Here is a 24,994-nt window from a genome sequence, read left to right on the forward strand (position 1 = left end):
TCTCGTGAACATTTAAACCAGAAATTTTGATTCTCATTCTTTTGGGGTAAACATGCCATTTTTTAAGAAAAATTTTCTATTCCTTTTGATGGTGTTTACCAAATTACATGAATAGAATAAACGGTGGGACGCTCCTCTGAGTAATCTCATTCCCTAAAAGAACAATCACATTCATTTCCTACACCTTCATCAATTCCATTCTCATTTCTTATTTTGTGAGCCTCACACATTTATTGCAATTACTTTACTACTTTTTCCATTTCTCTCTCTCATGTATTAGTGAGACTCATGATTTATTTAATTAATTGTTTTATACTTTTTTTTTCATTTGTACTACTAATAATTTTTCTTCTAATAAAAATGTATATCATTTTATTAGTTGATGCGATTTTATTATAAATTTATATTTAATTTTTTTAATTTTACATTGTTGTTAATTAATATCAATAAAAATTTTAAAATATCATTCATTATTATTAAATATTAGAATAATAAAATTAAATAATATTTTATATTAAATGATGGGTGTTCTAATAAAAAAAATATGGTTAAAAAACACATTTTGTCCTTATACTTTCAATAAAGTAACGATTTAGTCCCTGAACTTTCAAAAGTAACAATTTAGTCATTGTACTTTAGAATTGATTACAATTTAGTCCTTATTGTTAGATTTAACAGAAAATTGACGTGGCTGCCAACTGGGATCCATGAATTAAAAATGTCAACGGTGTATAATTTTAATTAGTTGGTTCAAGATTAGGTGGATGGAGCGGCTTAGGGCTTTAAAAAGAAAGAAATAGAAAAAATTAAGCCGGAAAGACGCCTCCCCGCCGGCCTTGGTTTCTCAAGACACGAGATTCTTTTATTTTTCCATCAGTTCTTTAGATTATACATAACACCAATTTTATGAGATTAAAGACCAACCAGAAAAAGAACCAGACCAAAAATTATGGCAAAGAACCACAAATTTTATTGATGTAATATGAAAAGAAGGATGGGGGAGAGATGAAGAATTTACTAAGAAAATTATTTGTTCAATGCGATTACTAAAAAAACGCCCGATTCAGACTAACAATACAAGAAAATAGGACAACAACAAAGTCCAGAGACACCGAAACAACAAAATATTTTAGTTGATGGAGTTTTATTTCAATTATTAATTATTACTAAATAAATTGTTACAATAAAAAATATCTACGATCAATACTATAATAATAAACAAATGAAGAGTTATTACTATTTTAATTAAAAAAATTAGTACAATGACATATTGTGGTTAGCTAGAAAGAAGAAATGAGTATATATATATTTGATTCCGATTCCATATAGCTTTAGCAAACAACATAAAAACGTTCTGATTTTGATTTCAGAAAATTTATGGTAAACAGCATTAAAGAATACCATTTCCATTTACATTGATTTGATTCTGATTTGTTTTCATTTTGATTCATTCACAGTACGATTCATCCTCATTCTAATTCATTCCCATTTTGATTTCTGGTAAGTAAATCAAAAATAGTCATGAATTTAAAATAATTTTCTACTCATCCTAGATGCGTATTAAAGTTCAGAGTAGTCAGGAGGGTGATTTAAAATAAAAATCTCGATTCGAACCAAATTGTCAAATCTTCCTCGACTCATCATTTAATTTCCTGCTTTTGCTTCCACTAGTATCTCTGATTCTCTTTCGTGATATGTAATCTTTCTGAATTTTTCTTGAGGCGTTGTATGCAAAAGTATTTATCAACGCCTGCTTTTACTTACGAAACTCTCCTCCTTGACTTGGTGTAGAATATCAGTCTACTTTTTTTTCAAAGTAGGAGTGAAAGAAACCGAATCGAATCGAGCTGGTTCGGGTAACTGAATTGAAGTCGAAGCGGACCGAAAATGGCCGGTTCGATTCGCTTTCTTTTTCTTTTAAAGCAGGGTTTCCTTTTAAAACACCAGCGCCGTCCCCCTTCTTCCATCAGTTCACGACCCACGACTCCCCCCTCTCCTCTCGTTCTCTGTGACCATCTCCGGCGGCGGCGACGCTCTCTGTGAACGACCCAACGGCGGCGACGACGACGAGTTCTTCAATCCCCCACCTGGGTCTTCTTCAACAGCTTGGACTCTCGTTTTCCGCCAAAATTTATAAAGGTGTTCCACTTTTCTTCTCGATTCTGGATTTGGGTTTGTTCTGTTCTGTTTGAAATTGATCTTGACTTGTGGGAACTGCAAGAAAACAGTACCAGTCCAAAAAAATAATTGAATACTCTGTTTCATTGCCAGCTAAAACGAAACAATACACAAAAAAAAAAAAAAAATTGTTCTATGTTCTTGCGATACAGCCTTGGATTTTTTGGGTACACTTTGTGAATAGAAGTAGGTGATGATACTAAGGGCTTATTGCCATTATATTAGGGAAGTTTGGAGAATAAGTAGGTGATGATACTGCCAAAAAGCCAAAAAGCCAAAAACGAGGAATAGAAAATATGGTAGGACAGACCAGGGCTCTTGTTTAACAGAGGACTAATTTAAGTCAAGGGTATGGTGTGAATATGGGTCGGCGTGCTTCTTATATATTCAAGGTGATGGTAGTGGGATTAAGAAAGTTGAAGAATACGTTATAGGGTGATCCCCTTTGCCTGAGAAAGTGATTGACTGACCATCGGGTTGTAAAATCATAACCTTGTGGCTAGTTATTCTATTATAGAGTACTCAAGCATACGTAAGGAGATCCCATCAGTCTAGTCTCTTCCCTCTATAAGATTATTGCCAAGGTGCTGGCTGACAGATTAAAAAAAGTCCTTCCTTCTATCATTGTGGATGTCGAAGCTGCCTTTGTGGAAGGAAGGCAGATCTTGGATGCTATTTTAGTGGCTGCTGAGACTGTTGGAGAGTGGCAGTCCACTAAAAAACCAGTTTTTTTGCTCAAGCTAGACTACAAAAAAGTGTATGATAAGCTCAAGCTACACTACGAAAAAGTGTATGATAAGGTGGACTGGGACTATATAGATGCAGTCTTGGAGACCCTCACTCTCCTTTCCTTTTCACTCTTGTAGGAGATTCTTTCAGCAGGCTTATCCACTTTTGTTGTGAGAAGAGAATGATTAAGGGGTTTGAGGTGGGGACTAAAAAGGTGATGATTTCCCATTTGCAATATGCTGATGACACTATTCTATTTTGTCTTGATGAGAATGACTTTCTGTTTAAATGGTGGATTGTGGTAAATTGGTTTTTAAGGGCTTCAGGCCTCTCCTTAAATCTAGACAAGACCTCTCTTGTGGGATTAAATATCAGTGATGAAAGATTGGAGGATAAAGCTTTAAGCTTGGGCTACAGAGGGGAAACTTTTCCTTTATCCTATCTTGGGCTTCCATTAGGGGGAAACTACAAAGCTGCTACCCTGTGGCAGCCTTTGGTAGAGAAAATGAAGCAAAAGCTTAACAAATGGCACAACCTAGTTCTCTCAAAATGAGGTAGATTGACTCTAGCCCAATCGGTATTGAACAGTATGCCCATATATTATCTCTCTTTTAAAAGCTCCTGTGGGAATTGCTAAAACTCTTGATAAGCTTGTGAGAGATTTTTTTTTGGAAATCAGACAGATTACACCCCACAGAAATTTGGTTAATTGAGAAACTACTTCTCTGCCCTTGAAAGAGGGAGGCCTTTGGCATATAGGGGCTTTTCACCTCCGAAATAATGTGCTATTGTTGAAGTGGTTATGGAGATTCACTCAAGAGGAAGATGCCCTATGGAGAAGAGTTAAAAGTATTTACGGGATTGAGCCTCTCAGGTGGATGTCAAAAAAGCCTAAAAGAAAAGCAGTTGGTAAACCTTGGTTTGAAATAGCAAAGAACAGCATCCTCTTCCTCAAATTCTTGTCTTTCAAAGTAAAGCATGGTGATAGAGTTCGCTTTTGGTTGGATAGATGGACTGAAAATTCCACCCTTGCTCATGACTTTCCAGAAATTTTTGCTTTATCTTTGACGTAAAAGGCCGCAATTGCTGACTGTTGGAATGATGAGCAGCTCGCTTGGGATCTTGGCCTAAGGAGGGGTCTTTTTGACAGAGAAGTAGGGGTTGGGTTGACATAATGAGTAGATTAGATACTACTTGGATTGGAGAAGGAGCTGATAAAGTGGTATGGTTTCTAGACTCTTCTGGTGCTTACACGGTGAAATCAGGCTTAAAAATTCTGTTGGAAGACACTCCACACTTGAGTCCGCTTGTTACCTCTCTTCTTTGGAAATACTCAATCCTTAAGAAGGTAAAAGTCTTCCTTTGGACCCTAGCCAACAGAGCGGTTAACATAGCCGACAGACTCCACTCCAGAGAAGATGTCCAAATTGGACTCTTTCCCCTCCTGTTTGTGTTCTTTGCAAACAAAATGAGCAAACCATAGATCACACTTTCCTTCACTGTCAGTTTGCTCTCCTAGGGTGGTCTTTTCTTCTTCAAATCTTTGGATACTCCAGTTGCACGCCTTAGAATGTTGAAGGGTGGATGAATGAAGCTCTGCGGGGTTGGGATTTCAAAGGAAAAGGAAAAATTCTGTAGAATTCTGCAGCCAGAACCCTCCTTTAGAATCTTTGGATGGAAAGAAACAATAGAATTTTTGAGGATAAATCTTCTTCTTTTGATAACTTCTGTAATACAGTTCAGTTACACACTTTTTGGTGGTGTTATAGGCATAGAAAATTCTTTTGTAATTACAGCCTGTCATCGATTTTGCAAGATTGGAGAGCCTTTCTTCATTAGTTCTTAGGGGGGTGGGGGGGGGGGAGCCCTCTTCCCCCTACCCTTAAGCTGTTTTTTTTTGGCTCCGTGCCTTTTGTCTGTAAAATGTTTCTTATCTAAAAAAAAAGCATACATAAGGAGATGGATGTTGCCTTGAAAAACTTTTGTCTATAAAATGTTTCTTATCTAAAAAAAAAGCATACATAAGGAGATGGATGTTGCCTTGAAAAACTTGAAATTTGATTATGCAGTTTTAACCTCTACTTTCAAATATTTTTTATCTCTATTTTATTTATATGAATTTTATTATATGCTAAATATTAATTAATAATTCTGGTTTCTTTTGTAGAGTTTTGAAGTCTAAAGATGAAATTGGAGTCGGAATAGAAATCAAGATTCAACTAGTACAAGAGATTCAAAAGGATTTTGTAATTTTGTTAGAATTTTGTAAAACTTATTATTGGAATCTTTGTTTACTTAAAATGATACGTAGAATCTTGTTGAATATGTTTTGACGGCTAGACATTGTCTTTTAAACTTCAAAAGTAGATGCTATGTATGTGATTACCTATTTAATGTTGTTGCAAAAGTATATACTATATTAGGTTTGTTGCAAACAAGTTTGAGGCACATAATTTCATTGTTCTTTTTCTCAAATCAAGGGGTAGTGTAAAAAAGAAAGAACATAACTGGTTCATTTCGGTTTGGTTTTTGTCCCTGCTGAACCGAACTGAACCGCCATTTTTTCATCCCTGCAAATGAGTATCAGTCTGCTCATTGCAGTTGTTTAGACGATTCGAGTGAACAATAACTCTTAAGTTTGTTTTGATGCTGGTGTGGCGTGATTCCAAATGTGCTCTTAAAATTCTATGCATGTCGTAATGGACAAAGTATGAATTGATGGAATTGTCTGAGGATATTAATCTATTCTGATTAGTGATTAGTAAGTCCATAGCGTGTTTTCTTTTCTAGTTTTTGTAAAATAATGCGTGGCCTTGGCTGTGTCCATGCATCTTATTCCGCTAGGTTTTAGTCATGTTCATATAGTGAAAAAACTCAAGTTAGAAAGATGAATTTTGTATGATCAAATTGTAAATGGAGCGAACTATAGCAGCTATATGGATAGCAATTAACTAACGTCTGAATGGTGCTTATCCATGTTGTTATACTGTTTTATACCATGTTGAGACGCTTAACTTTTATCCAGAACTGATGCATGTTAAATTTTCAATTCACATTGCAGGAAAGTGAAGTGATTTTGAGGAATTTTCCCAATGGCAAAGAATCAGTCTTTTTTTATAAAAGACACTATCCACAAATTGCAGCTTGCACTCCTTGAGGGCATTCAAAATGAGAACCAGCTATTTGCAGCTGGGTCTCTAATGTCTCGCAGTGACTATGAAGATGTGGTGACTGAGCGGTCTATTTCTAACCTCTGTGGATATCCATTATGCCATTCTAATTTGTCGCCTGATAATACTAGGAAAGGCCGGTACAGAATTTCATTAAAAGACCATAAGGTGTATGATTTACAAGAGACGTATAAGTACTGCTCTTCTACTTGCCTCATTAACAGCCGTGCCTTTGCTGGAAGATTGCAAGAAGAGAGGTGCTCGGTTATGAATCCTGAGAAACTTAAAGAAATTCTGAGGCTGTTCGAGAATCTGAGTTTTGATTCCAAGGAAAATATGGGAAATAATTGTGATTTGGGCCTATCAGACCTTGAAATTCAGGAGAAGGCAGAAAGCAATGTTGGAGAAGTTCCTATTGAAGAGTGGATGGGACCATCAAATGCAATTGAAGGCTATGTGCCGCACAGAGATCATAAGACCAAGACTTCACCCAGTAAAGATGGCAAAGAATCCGAGAATGGTAACTTCTTTTCAATTTATTTTCTAGTATGCCCAAGGTTTACTGTATCTGATTGTTGAATTCCATATTGGAGAAGCTTATGCATTCAAAAGATCTTTCTAGCAAAAGAAAATTGTTCTTAGAATGCTAAAATGTAGAAGTTGAGTGGAACTACAGATTTATTTACATCGGTGGTTATAAGTGAGATTAAGTACTCTGTCGTAGGGTCTATAAAGCTAAAAGTAATGAATTGGGGTTTTTCTACTATGTTGATAAAAAAAACGAAAAAAAAAGAAATAAAGAAAAGAAAGGGAAAAAGGAAAAAGGAAGAAAGAGTAAAACAGTGTATTTATATGTACCTGTTTGTTAAATTGAGTTTTGATGCTCTATTTTAGGTTCTAAAGCTAAAATTAAGCCACTGGACGGTGGAAAAAATTTCTTCAGCGATCTGTCCTTCACCCGTACTATAATCACAGATGAAGAGTATAGTGTTTCAAAGATATCGTCTGGTTTGAAAGAGATGACTTTTGATACTAAGTTGAAGGCACAAACAGGAGAGTCAAAGGAACAATTCACCATTTTGGAAACACCATCCGCTGCAGCTCCCGTGAAAAACAGTGTTGAACAGAAACCAAGAGGATTAAAAGAAAGGAATAAAGTATCAGCCAACGGAAAAAGTACTACTAATTTGTCTGATGCTCCTTCAACTTCAAACCAGTGTGATACTAGTTGCAATTTAACGACAGAACCAAATGGTGGATCCAGTGATCTTAGTGGAACCCAGATCAAGCCCTCCCTTAAACAACCAGGCAAGAAAAACTTGCGTCGCTCTGTAACCTGGGCAGATGAAAAAATCGATGACACCAGTATCAGCAACCTTCCAGAAGTCAGAGAAATTGGGAAGACAAAGCATAATTCTAGAGTCACAAGCAATTTGGCAACTGTCGACAATGATAATGAGGACATATTACGTATTGAATCTGCTGAAGCCTGTGCAATGGCACTGAGCCTAGCAGCTGAAGCGATAAATTCTGGGCAAAATGTGGTGTCTGATGCAGGTATTCTACTATATGCATGATGATTGAGGTTAGTTATTGTACTACATGCTATAAAGATAATGTTACTTGTTTGGCCATTAGATGAGCTCTACCCCTGAAATTATTTCTAGATATCCAATTCCAAATTTTGACACACAAATCAATTATGGATCTAATTTTTTTGTCACTCCAGTTATTATTAGCATCAATATATATCATCTTTTTTACCTCTGTTATTCTTTTGCCTTGAAATAATGAAATTTCTGTAAAAAAACAATAGTGGCTCTTACTGGTTGTGAAAATTTGATTTATGAACGAGAACTAGATAGTTACTCAAATATTTTTTCCTTCTGTGCTCTGTTCTTTGTAATATCTCAAGGAATTTCATAGTTTTTCTGTGTTTGGTTCGTAATATTCAGTTTCGAATGCTGGAATTATTATATTGCCACGTCCAAGTGATGCCAACGAAGAAGCATCCATTAACGGTGATGATTTACCTGTACCACATTCAACCCCAGAGAGGCCAAACAAACCTGGGACATTACATTCTGATCTCTTTGATCCCAAAGACTCTTGGTATGATGCACCTCCAGAGGGTTTCAGCCTAAGTGTAAGCATTTTTTCCATTTTATTTCTCATTTTTCATTTTTTATGTACTCTTTTCTTCCTAACCTCAAATGTTTTTGTTTTTAGTTATCTTCTTTTGCAACTATGTGGATGGCAATTTTTGCATGGGTAACATCGTCTTCCCTGGCCTACATATATGGAAAAGATGAAAGTTTTCACGAGGAGTTTCTATATATTGATGGGAGGGAGTATCCTAAGAAAATAATTTCTGCTGATGGTCGATCTTCTGAAATCAAGCAAACACTTGCTGGATGTCTAACACGGTCAATACCAGGACTTGCTTCTGAACTCAAGCTATCAACCCCAATATCAAGTTTGGAGCATGGAATGGTATTGATGAAATAATATGAGACTCATGTTCTTTTTTTCTCAATAAGTTTTGTTGGTGATAATTGAAAATTTACATTATGGGTTTGCATATGCAGTGCCGATAATTATTATTTTCATTGTGTTAATATGTATATTTAGTATCTGTGGAAATTCTTGGTTTTGACACTTAAAAACACCGGCAACTAGTTAGGAAAATTTTTATAGGAGAAAATAGTGGACGTTGAATTAGATTCTCCTGAGGAGTAAGTTCTTAGGAGAAATGTCATCTGGAGTCCTCTTGGTTCATTAGGTTATAGAGATATTAGAAGGAGCGGAAACAGAGTTTAACTTATAAACTTCTTTTGGGACTTCTTTACTTTCTCCATTTCCAGATGCACTGCTCGTGAAAAGGATTTTTCTATTATTACCCCTTCTTGATAGGTTTCAAAGTTTTTTTTTGTTTAATTACTTTTTTTGGGTTAAAAGTCCTTCCGGATGATTTCCTATCTCCTAATCCTTGTAGTAGTGGACCTTTTGTATTACTGGTGTTATTGATACAAGTTTCTTTCGACGTACGGCGTGTGAGTGGTGATTCAGTAGGTTGGGTCGACTGGCTGGGTACTTGGGCATCAAACTGTCGGCACGGCTCCTCCTCATTGATTCGATGTGCCCCAAAGTAGTAGTATTTCGAGCGGCCGCTATGTGGATCAAAAAGGAAAAAAAAATTGATACGAGTTTCTTTTCCCTATGAAATATGTTATCATTGTGCTGCTGTTAATCCAGCTTTTGCAAATGAGGGACGTTGGTTCATCTTGTGCAGGGGCAATTGTTAGAGACTATGACTTTCCTTGATGCACTTCCAGCATTCAGAATGAAGCAGTGGCAAGTAATTGTTCTCCTATTTATAGAAGCTCTATCTGTTTGCCGGATCCCTTCAGTTGCCTCTCAAATGACGAATAGTAGAAGTTTGTTTCACAAGGTTTGTCTCAATGTAATGTGCTCACTTGCGTAGAATTGAATGTTTATTTTGCACTAGGTGTTAAAGTAAGCCAATAAGGGTCTAAGGGTTCAAAATGATAGTGTAGATAATCTAAAACATGCTTAATTTGTCATCTAGTTGATGCCATTTTCCAAACCTGTATTATAGGATCTTTCGAATTATATGTGCATTCGTAGAATTGATATCAACTTATGCTCAGGAAAATTTGTTTTGCCTTTGTTTTTGTTTTTTTTTTTTTTGCAGATGAGAGATATTTACTTCTTGATTCTAATGGTGTATTTTCTTGAAAATATTATTTGAAGTTTTTAATTATTATTCCTTTCTGTCCTAAATTTGAAACTTGTACTATTATATTGTTTAGTTCTCATACAAATGCTTTTATATTATATAATTTAATTAAAATAACCTCTAAAGTTCATGTTTGTCTTTAAACTCTGGCTTAAAGGAATTCTAAATACTCGTGCTACATACAACTTCATGTGATGCTCCAGGGCTTGGTCCTTACTCCTGAGGTTCCCAGAGTGCTATAATCATCATATATATTCTGTAATTATAATTATATAGAATTACTTAGACTTGTGTATTCTAGAATAGTCCACATATGTCTCGATGGGTAAGACTAAACAATCTGCTTCTGGGATGATGAGACATTGAGGTATATTGGAGGGGGGGGGGGGGGGGGGGGGGGGTCTTTGGAAACCGCAAGAAAGACTCTATTGAGACTAGACCTCATGGAAGCATAAGGATATTCTATCAATTGTGAAACAAAAACAACAGTGGTTCATCCCAGCTGAAGTTTGGTTACCCACTTCCTTGGCGTCCCCAATAGCGGTGCATATTGACCCTTTCTTTGTCTTAAAAGATCGCTTTGGCTATATCGCTGATAGTTCAAATCTTTCTATCTACTGTATGTCTCTGTGCTTCTAAGGTGATCAATTCCATAGAGAAAATGTCTATAAAAGCTTCCTTTGGAAAGGAAATTGTGATTCGGGTCTTCACCTTGTTAGATGGTACAAAAATTTCCTCCCTATCGAGGATGGTGACTTAGGTCTCCATAGGCTTAGAGACAAGAGAAAAAAGGCCCTTTGGAGGAAAATTGTTGATGCAAAGTATGTGGCCTCCTTATTCCTTGTTGAATAACAAGCTGGGAAATCACTACTACTGCTAAAGGTCCGTTAGCCTCTGCTCTTCCATATCTCTCAAAAAGCAAGTCTCTAGTAAAGATATGTGGGTGGAAGAAAACGACATATGGAACTTGGGTTTGAGAAGGAATCTTAAAGGATGTTGAAATCAAAGAATGGACAGAAATATTCCACCTTTCATCAGTACACTTGACCCAAACAATGTAAGGACTTGGAAGGTTGATAAAAATGGCTTCTTTTCTACAAACTCCCTTCTACGGTACATTTCTCTCAGATTACCAAACCATAACCTTCTTTATATGAATCTATTTGGAAGGAGCATTATTCAAATAAAGTTAAATTTTTCCTAGGGGAACATAGCCACTCCTAGGATGCCATACATGAGAATCTCTCCCTAATGGTGTGTCATTTTCAAAAGCAATACGGAATCATAGAGCTACTAATTCCTCACATGTCAAATGCATCTTTTTTTTTTTGGGAGAGACCTCTTATCCTTGTTCAATAATCAATTGGTCCACGGCCTTCCCCCAACGATCCATCCCTTTTACTATTTTTCACTCTTTCAGTCATCTGTTTAGAGAGGAAAAAAGCATCTTTGGCAACACATTGTTCAGGCTTATTATTGGATGACTTGACTAGAAAGAAATCAAAGGATCTTCAATGATAAAGAGCTAACTTTTGATCGTTTTTAAGAAGCTATAGTTTTTTTGTTGCCATCTCCGGGTGTAAATTGTCTCCCACATTTCATTTTTTTTATTTTTTTTTATTTTGCAACTCCCTTGAATTTTGGGGCTTCTCCCCCATGTTGTAATTTCATAAATCAATGAAATTGTTTCTTATAAAAAAATAAGTCACATGAAGTTTTTAAAGATTGTGTGCACCTAGATGGAACTTTGTAGGAGATCCTTTTGTTGGTCCAAATTGATCATGTGAGTTGGGGTTGGGATGTGTAGCACTACAAATACGAGACATCTCCATTTTCAAACCTTCCAAGTAATCAGCCTCGTGTAATAGTTTAGTTTATTTTTTGATTGTAAACCGGCTTTCATTGAGAAAAAATGAAAGAGAACAAGTACAAAGGGGCATACAAAAAGACAGCCCACCCATGGAGTCTGAAAGCTAACTATACAAGAAGGGATTCCAATTCAAAGAAATAAGGCCTAATGAGTAAGAACAAAACTCGAGGCTCTTTTAGCCAAGTGGAGCTGGAGATTTCTTTCGGAAGAAACTGCCCTTTGGAGGAGAGTGATTTTGGCAAATATGCCTTCTCCGACCACTGGAATTCTCATCCAAACCGGATTTTTGCTTCAACAAAAGGTTTATGGAGAGACATTGACAAGCGGAAATCCTTGATCTTTGACAGAATCACTTATAAAGTGGGTACAGGCTTTCTCCCAAGGTTCTGGATTGATGTTTGGCTCACCAGAGAACCCCTCTGTCAAGCCTACCCCCTTCTATTTTCCTTACACTCCAGAAAGTTGGGCTCTGTACAAGATTTTTGGTCCTCGTCGGATAACAATTGGGACATCCAATTTCGAAGGCACCTAAAGGATGCTGAGATTGATGAGCTAGCATCTTTCCTCCACAATCTTTCCTCCATCAGCCCTTCTACCAATCGAGATACTATTATTTGGAGTTTGGAATCACATAGACAATTCACCACCTCCTCCCTCATTAAAGACATCCACCAAACAGCAACATCACAGACAACTTCCTCTCTGTACAGTGCTATCTGGAAAGATCACTACCCAAAGAAGATAAAGTTCTTCCTATGGGAAACTAGTTTCAATGCTATCAATACACAGGAAAAGCTCTAAAGACGTATGCCCTTCATGAATATTTCTCTGCACCCGCAAAAAACATGGCGAATCTAGTTGTCTCTTGTGATTTAACCTCAAGTTTTTGGCAAAAGCTCCTTTCTCTTTTTGGATGGTCGACGGCTTTACCTACCGATTTATCGATGCTTCTGGACTATACCCTAACCGGTCACCCGTTCAAAAGGAAGAAACTTTGCCTTTGGCTTCATTTTGTTTGGACGTTTCTTTGGACGATTTGGTTGGAAAGAAATCAAAGAATCTTCCAAGATAAGGAGCGTTCCCCGCATCTCTTATTTGAATCCATAGTTTTCTTGGTGATATCTTGGTGTAAATGCTCCCCTATATTTCATCACTATAGATAAGAGAGCTTTTTTGTAGCCCAATTTGGGCCCCTTTTGTTATCATATTTCATATATCAATGAATAGTTTCTTGTTCAAAAAAAAAAAAAAAAGAGTAAGAACAAAACTCTTTAGACATCGACGCTGGAATAGAGGTGTTACATCTAGCAAAAGGCCACACCAACTCGGGTGGGAGATCGAAGATTCCTGAAAATTTTGTTGTTCCTTTCCAACTAGAGGCTCCATGTCATTGCAAAAAAACCCATCTGCCAAAGAATCCAGTCGTTGCCACGAAAAGGAGGATTGCGATAACCTCCTCTATCATATCTGAGCAGCCTCTAAGTTTAACCTATGGTGGAACACCTGGAAGAAACAATCCCAAATAGTATGGGCATACTAACAATTTCATAAAAAATGGTTCAGGTTTTCAGCATCCTTGCAAAAAACACACCAAAACAGCCCCACTACCATGGAAGAAGGCCTTAGGAAGGATCCAAAGTGTTCACTTTGCGAAGTAAGTTCCGTGTAATAGTTTATTCTCTTGAGCTATACTAGTCTCTTTCTCAATGTTCTATTTACTTGCTAACCTTCTTAGTCAATCCGCACTTGGACAGTGCTATTCAGGCTCATGTAGGAACTTAAGGCACCTAAAGTATGTCATAAGCGCTGAATGAGTGATTCCAAAATCACTTGGCAACGTACTATTATCTTTCAAATGAAAATCTCTCATTACTTCTATTAAGGTCGGTGATGAATTCATTAGGTATGTATTTCTTTATTATGGCTTTGCGAGTGATTTTGATAGGTAGGAAAAGCCCCAATCAGATTTACTTATCTGAGTAGAAAGGCACCTGAGCCTAAGTGATATAAGAGTGAGGTAGGAAGTTGAGTTGCCCTTGTGGGTATATTTTGCAAGGGGTGTGGCAGGATAGGTGGCCCACTTTTGTACTTCTGTTAGCACATGATTGCTGCCTGGTCGGGGTAAAAGGGTAGTGAATATTTTGAATCGGTATGGAAGAGACTCAAACCTCGCGAGAGCTTTGGGTACTTGTTTGGTTGCTTGCTACTTCTATTCTATTGGCAATTGTCTTTTGTGTTCATTTTAGATGTGTTTTCTTGAATGAATTTTTTAACTTGACATTCTTTTGGGCATTTTCCGAAGAAGTCTCTTTTTTTTTTTAATTTATTGGTTCAATTTCTTGAGGTGAGAAAAGGACTGGCAGTAAAAATCCTACCTAGCCCATTGAGATTACGAATGTATTAACACAAGAACAAAAGAACCGAATAAGGGCAGCAGGGATGTAAAGGCCCCCCGAAAACTAAAACATTAAGGCCTTCCAATCTTGTAGGATCAAGTATAAGCTATAGTTACAAAAGAACTGAGGGTTGAAAATGATCATAGTTTAGTGGTTAAGGCATTTATGCCTTCAAATTTTAACTCCTACATTTGTTGTAACTAAACAAGTTTATAGATATTAAAAAAAGATTCAGAGTGCCGAACAGGGAGCTGTTGGTCTATTAATTTCAAAACTCTTTATTAAATTAGGCTATAAAAAATCTGGAGGTGTGCAATTCTTACAAAATTTTGTACGTTTTGTGGATGGAGCACGATAATGAGATGCATGCTAATTTTGGCTAATTTGCTGTTTTTCTGGTCTACTATTTGTCTTGATAGAAACAATTTGTCTTCGATTCTGATTTAAAAGATGAACTAATGATGATTGCTCTTCACAGTTTTGATTCAAGAGGCATTGTGTTTTAGTTACTATTGTCAATCTCTGAGTGTTTTGTTTATTTAGCAATAGATGTCCCGGTGCCAGTATATATTTGTGCCACGTTAAGGCTCTTAAATTTGTTTATTTAGAACTTGGGAAACTTCTGATGATATGCCATATTCCCTTGGTTCTTAAATTGTTATATTTTGACATCCTGCTCTCGTGTATGTAGGTGCTTGATCGTGCTCAGATACGGTCCGATGAGTACGAGGTTATGAAAGATCATATCTTACCGCTTGGTCGAGTACCTCAATTTTCATCACAGAATGACGCCTAGAGGACAAAAACTTGCATCTTCAACCAAAACGTCAGTAGTACACTTGAGACAGATTTAAATTTCTGGCATTGGCAGGGTTGATATTTCGATTCGTGTCGATGTTCAATTCCCAGAGGGTCCGATCCAATTCACTCTGTGTAATAATCAGTAACTGTATATATTTCACTCTATTTTTACGGGTAGGTACTTATTGGTATTTTTTCGGGAAGAATTAGTTCGACCTCCAGGCGGGTCAGTGTTGGTTGATAATGTAAAGATTTTCTTCAAGGACTGGTTATAAACAGGTGTGGTCTCTGTGCCATTGTGGTGATTTTTACCTTGTTATTTTTGAACAACTCAACCCAAAACCACATTTTCTCTGTTTGACCCCTTTTTGTCCCAAAATTTTGAGGTTTTATTAGAGAATATTATAAATATCACACTATTATTACGGTTATTTGGAGCTTTGATTTATTTTAAACCTTTTATAGGAGTATATTTTGCTAATTTTGGAGGAGACTTACAATTTAAAGATGCCAAAAGTTTTTATGGAAAAAAAATATTGAGGTATGTCCAAGATATTCAAGCTTTCAAAGAAAAAGAAAATGTCCAAGATGGTTATAATATAAAACTTTGTTAATGTCATTAATGAACATAGTTTGAACCTTTTTTTTTTTTTAAGTGAGGGTTTAAGTGTGGCTTTATGAAACTCGTGGATCAAAAGTGATCTTTTTTTTTTCTTTCTTTTCTCATATAAAGTTGTGCATCATTTTATTTTGTTGTCACCAACTTTATTCCAAGCAAAAAGATACACACAGAAATGATTGGACAAAAGAAAGAAAAGACCTCATTCACATGGTGAAAAAACAAGAATATGGTTAAAATGCATTGATAAAATTGAATGGTTTTGAAAACTATAGAAATAGCTCAACTTAAAAAAATGATAATCAATGATGAAAATATTGTAGTTAATGTCAATATGGATAACTCAAGTCTATTTAAATTTAACACTTATAAAAACATTAAAAAAAAAATTAACCGACTAAAAATACTTTTCAATATTTATATGTAATCAAATTTCAAAACTCTTAACATGTTTTATAGGAGAAATATTTAATTAATACTTTTACCAAAAAAGTCACTTTCCTTAAATAAAATACTCACTCAAAATGATAGCTACAATATGAGGAGGTGGGACCTTGAACTCTGATTAGAAATAAATACCTTAACCAATTAGATTGACAGGTAAAATAGTTACTACTATCATTGTAACTAATCAATATCAGTCCATATCATGATCAATCTGATTAGAAATTTGATTAGAAATTTGCTTCGTGAATGCAAATTTCAGGACCTGCAATAATTCAAACACAAGAAATACAGTGGAAAGTAGAAACCCTCTCATCCTCAATGTGCAAATCTCCACACAACAATTAACAGGAAGTAGTTTTAATGATACAACAGGTGAATCACAAAAAGGTTGGAAGTCCTTTGGACCAATAAATTCCCTCTCAGCAAAGTGAAGTGAAGAGGAAGAGCCCTTCCAAATAGCCTCATAGCTCATCCTGCAACACCAATGGCAATAAGGAGTTTGAGAGAGGGAAATGAGTTTATTGCAAGGATTTAGTGTAAGGTTTTATGCTCCAACATGAACACAACTACAGAAATATTGAATGCTAAAATTGTATTTAGGTTTGGGCAAATGGATGCCCTTCTACTGAATGGAAACCAGCCATAAAAGGCATAATGGTTAAACTATAACTAATCAACCATAATTTAGCAGCCTAAGTAAAATTTATCATAAATGGATCATAGAAAAAGATGCTTATTGACATGTCAATATTTTCCATAAATTGGAGACTTCGGCATCGATATTAGAGGTTAATTGATACTATCAATTGGGATGTATAACTGGTCTTAAAAACGAAAACTTATTTATCAATTCAAATTTTTTACTAGTTTCTTAATTTCCATTTTTTTAAAAGAATATTGAGGGACATCGGCCTTTTATTATTGACATCTTCATTACGGAGATCAAGATCTTAACATTTTTGTCAATATTGAAATCCTTGAGATGGATTCAGAACATAAATTATACATCAAAATAAGGAAAAGCAGGGAAGGACTACTTACGTGGTAGTAGTCATAGTCATGCCGATCCTGCGGAAAAACAAACTTTTTAAGATTAGAATTATTCCTGTGCCCATAAGAATAATTTTTCAACTACAAAATTTCGAGTATGAGAAAGCTCATGTTCTTCCCAAGTGGTGAGGAAGAAAGCTAAAGAGTGATTTAATCTTGAAGAGTTTGGATCCTGAGGATGATGCTGGTTAAGAATTGTTCGATTGCATGAGTGCAAGCCAGACAGAAACATCAGTAGCTTTGAGAAAGCATCTAGAATGAACTGGACAATCACTGAATTCGGTTTAAGAATTAATTGCAACCAATAAAATCATATGGTACAAATTGAAAACTAATGAAACCACGAAACTACTCCTGCTACAACACTGTTGCACAACACAAATTAAAATCTCAGAATGAAATACATATTTACTAATTATTATCTATCTACACAGGCAAGCATCACATGTCACCTAAAAGAAAAAGGGAAAAAAGAAAGAAGGTAGAGCAATCAAGTAAAAGCTACTGTCCAGGGAGTTGATAAAATAATTGCAGTCGACATACATTTGCCCACCTCTTCGGTGATTGCCGTGTCCGAAAGAGAAAAGAGCTAAATTATAGATGATAAATTATAGATCAGATATGTTCAGTTAGAATAATACCCTTCGGTAGTTCCTCCTCCTATCTCTATGACGATGGTCTCGCTCCCTTCTTCTCTTTTCACCTTCCTCTCGAGCCCTTTCAGCCTCCTACACCCACTCAAATTATATTAAATCGATGAAATTTTGGAACTCATATTGTGCTATGTTATCTGGCAAAATAATCCAGAAGACTTCTCACCTTTTCTTCCCTAGCCTTCCTTTCTTTCTCTGCTTCCTCAAAAGCTTCCTTTTCAGCCTGAAATTTTAAACACATTGAAATCAATAACTCTACATTCAATTATGGAAAAACTGTTTTTGTCTTTTTCTTTTTTCCCCCTTTTTTAATCCTTGAGGGTGTGTGTGTTTTTCTTTTGAACTTGGGACTGACCAAAATGAAATTTCCAAGTAAAAAAAGATACCTCCTTATTCCTTGCAAACGTATCATCAACAACTTCCTTTGCATACTGAGGATCATCGCATATCAAAATGTTGTCAAAAACTGATCCAGCTTTTACCTGCAATGATTAGTTAAACACCACACCACACATTAAGTAGATGCTACACAACATAAATTTAAAGACTAGTTTGTGTAGACACATAAAACACCTATTATACTTGGACTAGAATATAGAACCAAAAAGCAACTACAGACAAATATCAAATACCAATAATTAGCCAAATCATGAGAATATTTTAGGCATCTTTTTCACTTTCACTATGACAATGAATCAACTTCCTGAAAAGGAACACCGAAACAAATATGATAATTGATATCTACCTGCCAAACTTCAATGCCCACATACTTTATTGGTTTCAGCACGTAAAGCTTAGTATCGTCTTCAAACTCTGGATAAATAAAACAGCAGAAAAATGGAAGAAGTTAGTACGATGTCTTTTAATTTCAAGATTTTGCTAGCATCTGAACAGCTGACAAGAAACATACCGGGATTATCAATCCATGGGGTCTTCCACTTTCCCTTGTAATTTGGGTTCTTGATTTTCTGTAGTATGGCATGCCATTAAAATAAATAAGAACTCTTACAGAATAAATTTCAGTAAACATATAGAGCAAATCACTTTAAGGCACCTTACGCTTCCATGGTCCCTTGTATGCTGGATTTGGAACCTTTGGTGCCTTCCATATACCATCCTCATCCTCGTCCCAATTATCAGGCTATTTAAGAAACATAAAAGAGACAAAATATGTCAGAAAAGCATAAAACTAGTTTACAAAGGAAAAGTTTCCGAACAAAACTTGTTCCTAGTTGAACCCTTCAGCAATTTTGGGAAGGATGTAGACTTGATGTGACCACATTCCACATGCAGAATTATTAACAAACCTCTTTTGCCTTCGGATCAGGAATCTCAGCTGGAATTGAATCATATCCCTAAATAAAAGAATGAAAAACTCATTTAGACCTATGATATTTAACAATCTACTACCATCAGGTAAAAGTATATCTAAATACCTCTGGTTTAACATCATTAGGATCTTCAATGTATTCTCTGTCATCCCAGTCAGCAGGCTGTAAGGTAAAGGGAAGTTTAGAAACTGTATCATGTATATTTGCAAAGAAACCATTTGGCATCTCTTTGATAATGACTTGGAATCTTTAACACGAACATGAACACAGGAGCAGGCTGTAAGTATATTCTGATACAAGTTGCACATGGATACAACTTATCTAAGGATTTTGGTAATTTGGGCAGATAATCGTTCAAGGATAAGACCTTATTTTTCCACATTAGAGGATCTTATTTATAAAACTACCAATAAGTCCTACATAAGTGCACAAATTTTTAAAATAACAATTTCCAAAAAGCACCTTTTTTGCCTTAACATCTTTGATTTTCCTAGGTGGAAGGATGTCCCAATCAGAATACATGGTTCCAGAATCTCGTTCCCGATTATCAACAAGGATACTGTAACTTGCATCAGGCCTAAGAATGAATGTGTAAAAATGAGTTAACTTGTCCGTTTCACATTGCAAGTCCTTCTTTATTGGATAATTCTGCCCCTGGTAAGAAAGTATCATATGGAGCTTTTTCGTCTGCGAACCACATAAATCTGGTCCAAACATCAAACTGCAAAAATAGAGGTCTAGAATAAGTAATTTTCATTTTGTTTTCATAACATATTCTCCTACTTAACATTTAACAATTTAAAGACCATTGGAAAATTCATAAAATTGAATCAATAAAACTGATGAAACCCATGGCAAAAAGGATAAGGATCCCTTTTTTAATATAATCTTAATTTTTTAGATAAAAAGATAAGGATTTCAATTCCAGTAGCTGAAGAACGGAGTAGAGTAACTGCTTACTATCTTAATAGTTAGTAATATCAAGCAAAATACCCCAATTACATGAAAATTTAAAATAGATTCTACGTACAATTCTTCATGATGGAGTTCGCACATACCAGTTCTCAGTCATATTGTAACATTAGGAAGAAAAAATACCCATACGTAGGGTCATTGTCCAATGGCAGAGAAAATATTGCCCCAGCAAGTTGGATCTTATCATTAAAGTAATTATTTCTTTTATCAAATAAATGTAAATTTATAAATAAATAAAAAAAAGAGAGAAATGATACATTGAAATATCACGAAATGAACAAATAAAGAACATTTTGGAACAGCATTATCATAGCATGATGACAGACCTGTAAGGGGTATCACCACCATATTTCTTCTGATTGACATAACCAGAATGAAGCTTAATATAACCTCCACCACATTCAATATCCTGTTCAAATTTAATAGAGTACTGAACCACTAGAGTTCTGTTCTCATTGCTGAACTCTGGTATCTTTGCAGATATGGCAAAATGCTTAGCATCATTGTAAGTCTGAAGACCTGCAAAATCATCATCAGCATCTGCTATAACATTTCAAGAAAATATCATAACAAACAAATTAACCTGTCACAGGCATGCACACAAAGGGAATAGATCAAAATGACTTGGAGAAAATCAATTTCCTAAGAGAAAAGGGACCTCGTTGGCAGATATGAGGCTAAGCTAGAAATTTGCACCTATAGCCATAATTCTTTGTACTAAAATAAAATCTCGTCAGTGAACCAATCTTGTTCGTTCCTTTGACAGATAAAAGCAAGACGAATCTCAAACTTATCATAACAAACGAAACACATAATAAATACCTTTATCATCTGGATCTCCGGACCATTTTCCGGCCGTGTGTTTGAAAGTCCCAGCTTTCCCTTCACTTCTTTTCCAGTCAGATAAGACCCAACGACTCTTCCATCCATCTAGCCCCACAGAAAACAGTATTACGTGTCAGAGTAAGGAAGAAACGCAACCTAACTAAACAAAATCCAAATAGTAAACCTAAAATTCCCCCCAATTGCAGAAAACACAGCATTCAAATTACACTCATGCAAGTTCCAGCGAAGTCAACATCCAGAATCCAGGTTACTTTCTTAACACAGGCAGATTCCCCAGACTTGCAGCAAAAGAATCTAAATAAAAAATTTCATTTCCACAACACAATAACAAACATCAAAGAACTAGATCGTGCCCTGCTACATTCCATATCCCTAAAGCGGATCCTGCTCCAAAGAACGAAAACGAAAACGAATTCGTCCAAATCACGAAATCACAATGCTGAACAGACGAAAAAGATAAAGATTAGAGTTGACTGATTATTGAAGAGGAGGGCGAAACAGGAGGTTTTACCTTCGAAGCGCTCTTCGAAAAAAGTTTCAGAGAGAACAGAGTGGAAACTGAAGATGGAGTTGGTTGCTAGAAGGAGAATGAGTAGCTTGAGAGCGGGAAGAAGCTGGAGCTTGGGCTCCGCCATTAATTCAGAGCAGTCAAATGAAGTGTTTTGAGTTTCAGAGGAAGAGGAAGAAGAAGAAGGGTGTTAAATACTAAGTCCGTCGTCCTTTCTAGAAAACTACTTTTTGAATACGAGTGGAGTCAATTAGACGTAAATTGCACGATGAATTTAATTTACAAAATTTGAATCCTTTTTTTTTTTCATTGCTGAGTTGGACTTACTTTGACTATTTACAATTTTGAAGTATCTTATTTGATCAGAAAGTTTACCAACAATGCAAACTTTGTCCCGAACTGTGTGTGACTTGAAGGACGAGTTAAAGATGGATCGAGCAAGGGATCTGCAAAACAGAACACACTTCGAAGCTAAAGTCAGTAATTGATCGAACTAAACTCGAGAGAGAATTTAGTATTTGCACACCTTGATATGAAGCAAATGAGTTCTATTTATAAGCAGTTTTCCCGACATTATTTCCGACAAGGTCTCAACGGCTCTTTAAGGTAACCGTGAATAAATGACATGTTGTCGTGTGGTTTGTCGAAGACTGAGGCTGAGTCGAAGTAAAGATGATTGGTTCAACTAACAAATGAGAACGTAATCTCAAGTGAGCTTGGTTGGCTCGGCCGCTTAAGGGATTGGCTCGATCGTGAGAGACGAGGTCGAGGCATTCAGACTCAAGGTTTTAGTGATCAATGCCACGTATGATTTTCATTGTCTAATCAACATATGCCACGTGTGAGCTAAAAATCACCTCCAACATACCTATTTTCATTATGTATTGAAAAAATATATATATAATTTAAGTATTTTTTTTTACAACATATGGGGGTGGAAGATTAAACTCACAATTACCGTTGAGCTATACTCGCTTTTGCAATTTAAGTATCTTTTAATATTTGTATTCGGTGAGTTAAATAATATGCTAGAATTTTAAAACATGCTAAAGTAACAATTTAGTTTTTGAACTTTAATTTGTAATAATTTAGTCTATATGCTTTTAAATTGGTAACAATTTAATCTTTTGATAACTATTTAGTCTTATCACGAAAAATCTCATTAAAATTAGGTGTCAATTTTAATCATTATAGCAATTTAGTTTTTGTAATTTATAAATACATTTGGTTCTTTGTTGGTTTAAAAATGTACACATACAAGAAACTTAACAAAAGTTTTACCATTGTGGCTTTGCTGTCACAAACTTTAAATGACATGTATTAAATTGTTACATGCTAAAATTTAAGGACTAAATTGTTACCAATTGGAAATATAGAGAACTAAATCGTTACAAACTAAAGTTCATGGACTAAATTATTACTTCAATAAAAGTACAAGAACCAAAAGTATTTTTCCCGCAAAAATATTTTAAATACTATTTTGGTGTCCGAATTTTCAATTTTGATTCATTTTGTTTTATATATTTTTAAGACGTCCATTTTAGTCCTTATACCTTTAGCTTTTGTTTATTTTAGTCCTTGTACTCTAGAAACATTCGTTGTAGTCTATGTGCTTTTAAAGAGAGACCATTTTCATCTATTTATTTTAATTTTTATCTCAATTTTTGGATCAAAATTTCAACATAAAACTTAGTTCACTAAATTTCTTGAAATGTAGTCATAAATTTGTATTAAAAGTTTTTAGTGTGTATAAAATTTGTACTAAAATTTTATAAATAAAGACTAAAATTGTTACTTTTTAAAGTATAAGAACCAAACATTTTAAAAGTGTATAGATTAAAATAAATAAAAATTAAAATAATTACAATAGACGTTTTAAAAACATAGAGACTAGAAGAAGTAAAAATAAAATTACATGGACTATTTAAAACAAGCTTTTAAAATATTTATTCAAACTTTATAAAAACGTAATCATATTAATTTGTTTTTTCTTTAGATGACGTTATTATTACTTTTATATATATATATATAATACACCCACACCATTCTTATACTTTTAACTTTAGTTCATTTTACTTATTATATTATCAAAACGTTCCATTCTTATACTTTTTTTAATGTAACAGTTTGATTCCTATTTGCAAAAGTTTAACCTAAATTCCATCATTCATGAGTATAATATCAACATGAAGAGTAAATAGACATTTCCATCATCCACGAGTATAACATCAACCTGAGGAGCAAAAATAAACATTTCCATCCTATCATTAACATTTTTATGAAACTGATACCTCAGCATTTTAAAAACCATCCTATAACTTTTGTTTGAGAGAAAAAGTGGAGTCCTGCATGGCAGATTATGATTGGGTGAAATAGGACAGGAAGGCGCTGATTGGTGTGTTCGTGAGGAGAACACGTCGGCAAGCGTAGTCAACGGGAAAGTCATTGGCTTTGGAAATTTTTTGTTTCGTGGAATTGACTCCACAACTTCGGTCCTCATTCCTCAAACCTCGTGATCTACTATTACATATCAAACCATATAATTTTTTTTTAACAATATAAATATATACATATAATAAAATAGCAATTAAATTTTACTTTTATCTTAGTCCGCAAGATTTTTTCTTTCTTTTCTATTTTGATCAGATTTATTTTATTTTGAGCTTTATTTATATTGTAGTATTTAAACTTTTAAAATTAACTAATTTTGATGTCTTTATCTTTATTTTGCTTTTAACATATATAATTTATGTGATTTTGAGTATGTGTATTAATGGACCGACGTTGGTATATATTGTAGTCAAATACCTTTCTTGAGACAAGTATGTGATGAATATTATATTACAAAATTATAGGAAAGACCAAAATTATTATTATTATTATTATTAAGTTTAGATACTAAAATAACATTTCTTTTTTTAGTTTATGGACTTGAGAGTTAGGGAACTAAAATGGAATAAGCATGAAGATTTAGGACCAAAATCAAATTTAAATCTTACTATTATTGATTATTAAAAATAAGAAAAAAAAAAGTCAATAGACAAATCCTATTACTATGAGATGATTCACTTTAGTCTAACCATGTAAACATTTTTTATAGGGATCAATAACAAAGTCATCTAGACCTTAATAGACCTCACATCGTAAATCAATAAAAGAATATGTGGGTTATATTGTCACACATAATTCTCTCGTTCACTATTTTAAAATTGACGTAGGTGCTTAAAATACATTTTTAGTACTCAAGTAACCAAAAACGTGTTTATTAAAGTGATAAACATATATAACTCACCTCCAAATGCCTAAAATTATTGTCTTTTGCTCCTAAATAGCTTGAACGTGCCTAAAATGATTAAATAACAAAAAATGTGACTAAAGTCAACTACCCAAACTAACCCTTAAAAGCAAAATAATAATAATAATAATAATAATAAATAAATAAATAAATAAATAATGAATCACTCAAACCAGTGTTCAAAATGTCGATGTCGATGGAAATGTCGAGGTCTCGATTTTAATAGACATGTGGATGTCGACGGATATTTTGGGAAAAATAGTGGAAATTGTGGAAATTGATGGAATTTTTTTGAATTAGCAAATAAAACTTAAATTGTAGCTTAATTAGCCTATAATTGATAACATTTAACCATAAATGTAAGAA

General features: G+C 34.8%; 2 protein-coding genes across 8 annotated transcripts; one reads left to right on the forward strand and one right to left on the reverse strand.

Moving 5' to 3' along the window:
- The first annotated feature begins 1,936 nt into the window (after positions 1-1,936).
- Positions 1,937-15,209, forward strand: LOC111015168 (RNA polymerase II subunit B1 CTD phosphatase RPAP2-like protein). 3 transcript variants are annotated; one of them, XM_022290097.2, is made up of 8 exons: positions 1,937-2,139; positions 5,075-5,153; positions 5,969-6,597; positions 6,972-7,634; positions 8,033-8,223; positions 8,307-8,570; positions 9,370-9,528; positions 14,795-15,209. In XM_022290097.2, exons 3-8 carry the CDS (start codon positions 6,000-6,002, stop codon positions 14,897-14,899), a joined length of 1,980 nt encoding a protein of 659 aa, XP_022145789.1. In that variant the 5' UTR covers positions 1,937-2,139; positions 5,075-5,153; positions 5,969-5,999; the 3' UTR covers positions 14,900-15,209. The 3 variants fall into 3 exon arrangements, with proteins under 3 accessions (XP_022145789.1, XP_022145788.1, XP_087980092.1); XM_022290096.2 differs by lacking the exon at positions 5,075-5,153; XM_088123966.1 differs by lacking the exons at positions 5,075-5,153; positions 14,795-15,209 and having other exon boundaries at positions 9,147-9,392.
- A 964-nt stretch (positions 15,210-16,173) lies between these two features.
- CRT3 (calreticulin 3) lies at positions 16,174-21,525 on the reverse strand. Of its 5 annotated transcripts, XM_022290168.2 has the most exons (14): positions 21,337-21,519; positions 20,802-20,909; positions 20,306-20,498; positions 19,467-19,725; positions 19,110-19,166; positions 18,981-19,028; positions 18,728-18,814; positions 18,584-18,641; positions 18,419-18,486; positions 18,060-18,155; positions 17,840-17,896; positions 17,662-17,748; positions 17,012-17,038; positions 16,174-16,443 (listed from the first exon to the last, which is right to left on the reverse strand). In XM_022290168.2, exons 1-14 carry the CDS (start codon positions 21,458-21,460, stop codon positions 16,432-16,434), a joined length of 1,281 nt encoding a protein of 426 aa, XP_022145860.1. In that variant the 5' UTR covers positions 21,461-21,519; the 3' UTR covers positions 16,174-16,431. The 5 variants fall into 5 exon arrangements, with proteins under 5 accessions (XP_022145860.1, XP_087980312.1, XP_087980314.1 ...); XM_088124186.1 differs by lacking the exons at positions 16,174-16,443; positions 17,012-17,038 and adding an exon at positions 17,045-17,282 and having other exon boundaries at positions 21,337-21,525; XM_088124188.1 differs by lacking the exons at positions 16,174-16,443; positions 17,012-17,038 and adding an exon at positions 17,045-17,192 and having other exon boundaries at positions 21,337-21,523.
- Positions 21,526-24,994: the final 3,469 nt, after the last annotated feature.

This window comes from Momordica charantia (genome assembly GCF_013281855.1).
Source record: "Momordica charantia cultivar OHB3-1 chromosome 5 unlocalized genomic scaffold, Mcharantia_2.0 BLBB01000005.1, whole genome shotgun sequence".
NCBI classification, from domain to species: domain Eukaryota; kingdom Viridiplantae; phylum Streptophyta; class Magnoliopsida; order Cucurbitales; family Cucurbitaceae; genus Momordica; species Momordica charantia.

Bases quoted from the DNA above. Each gene is read 5' to 3' on its own strand.
- LOC111015168 (XM_022290097.2), top strand. From the start codon at position 6,000: ATGGCAAAGAATCAGTCTTTTTTTATAAAAGACACTATCCACAAATTG. The intron at 8,571-9,369 runs GTATTGATGAAA...CATCTTGTGCAG, and splicing joins CAAGTTTGGAGCATGGAATG to GGGCAATTGTTAGAGACTAT. The intron at 9,529-14,794 runs GTTTGTCTCAAT...TCGTGTATGTAG, and splicing joins GTAGAAGTTTGTTTCACAAG to GTGCTTGATCGTGCTCAGAT.
- CRT3 (XM_088124186.1), bottom strand. From the start codon at position 21,460: ATGGCGGAGCCCAAGCTCCAGCTTCTTCCCGCTCTCAAGCTACTCATT. The intron at 19,029-19,109 runs GTATTTAGATAT...TCTTTTATTTAG, and splicing joins CTAATGATGTTAAACCAGAG to GGATATGATTCAATTCCAGC. The intron at 18,487-18,583 runs GTATGTTTCTTG...TTATTTATCCAG, and splicing joins CCCATGGATTGATAATCCCG to AGTTTGAAGACGATACTAAG.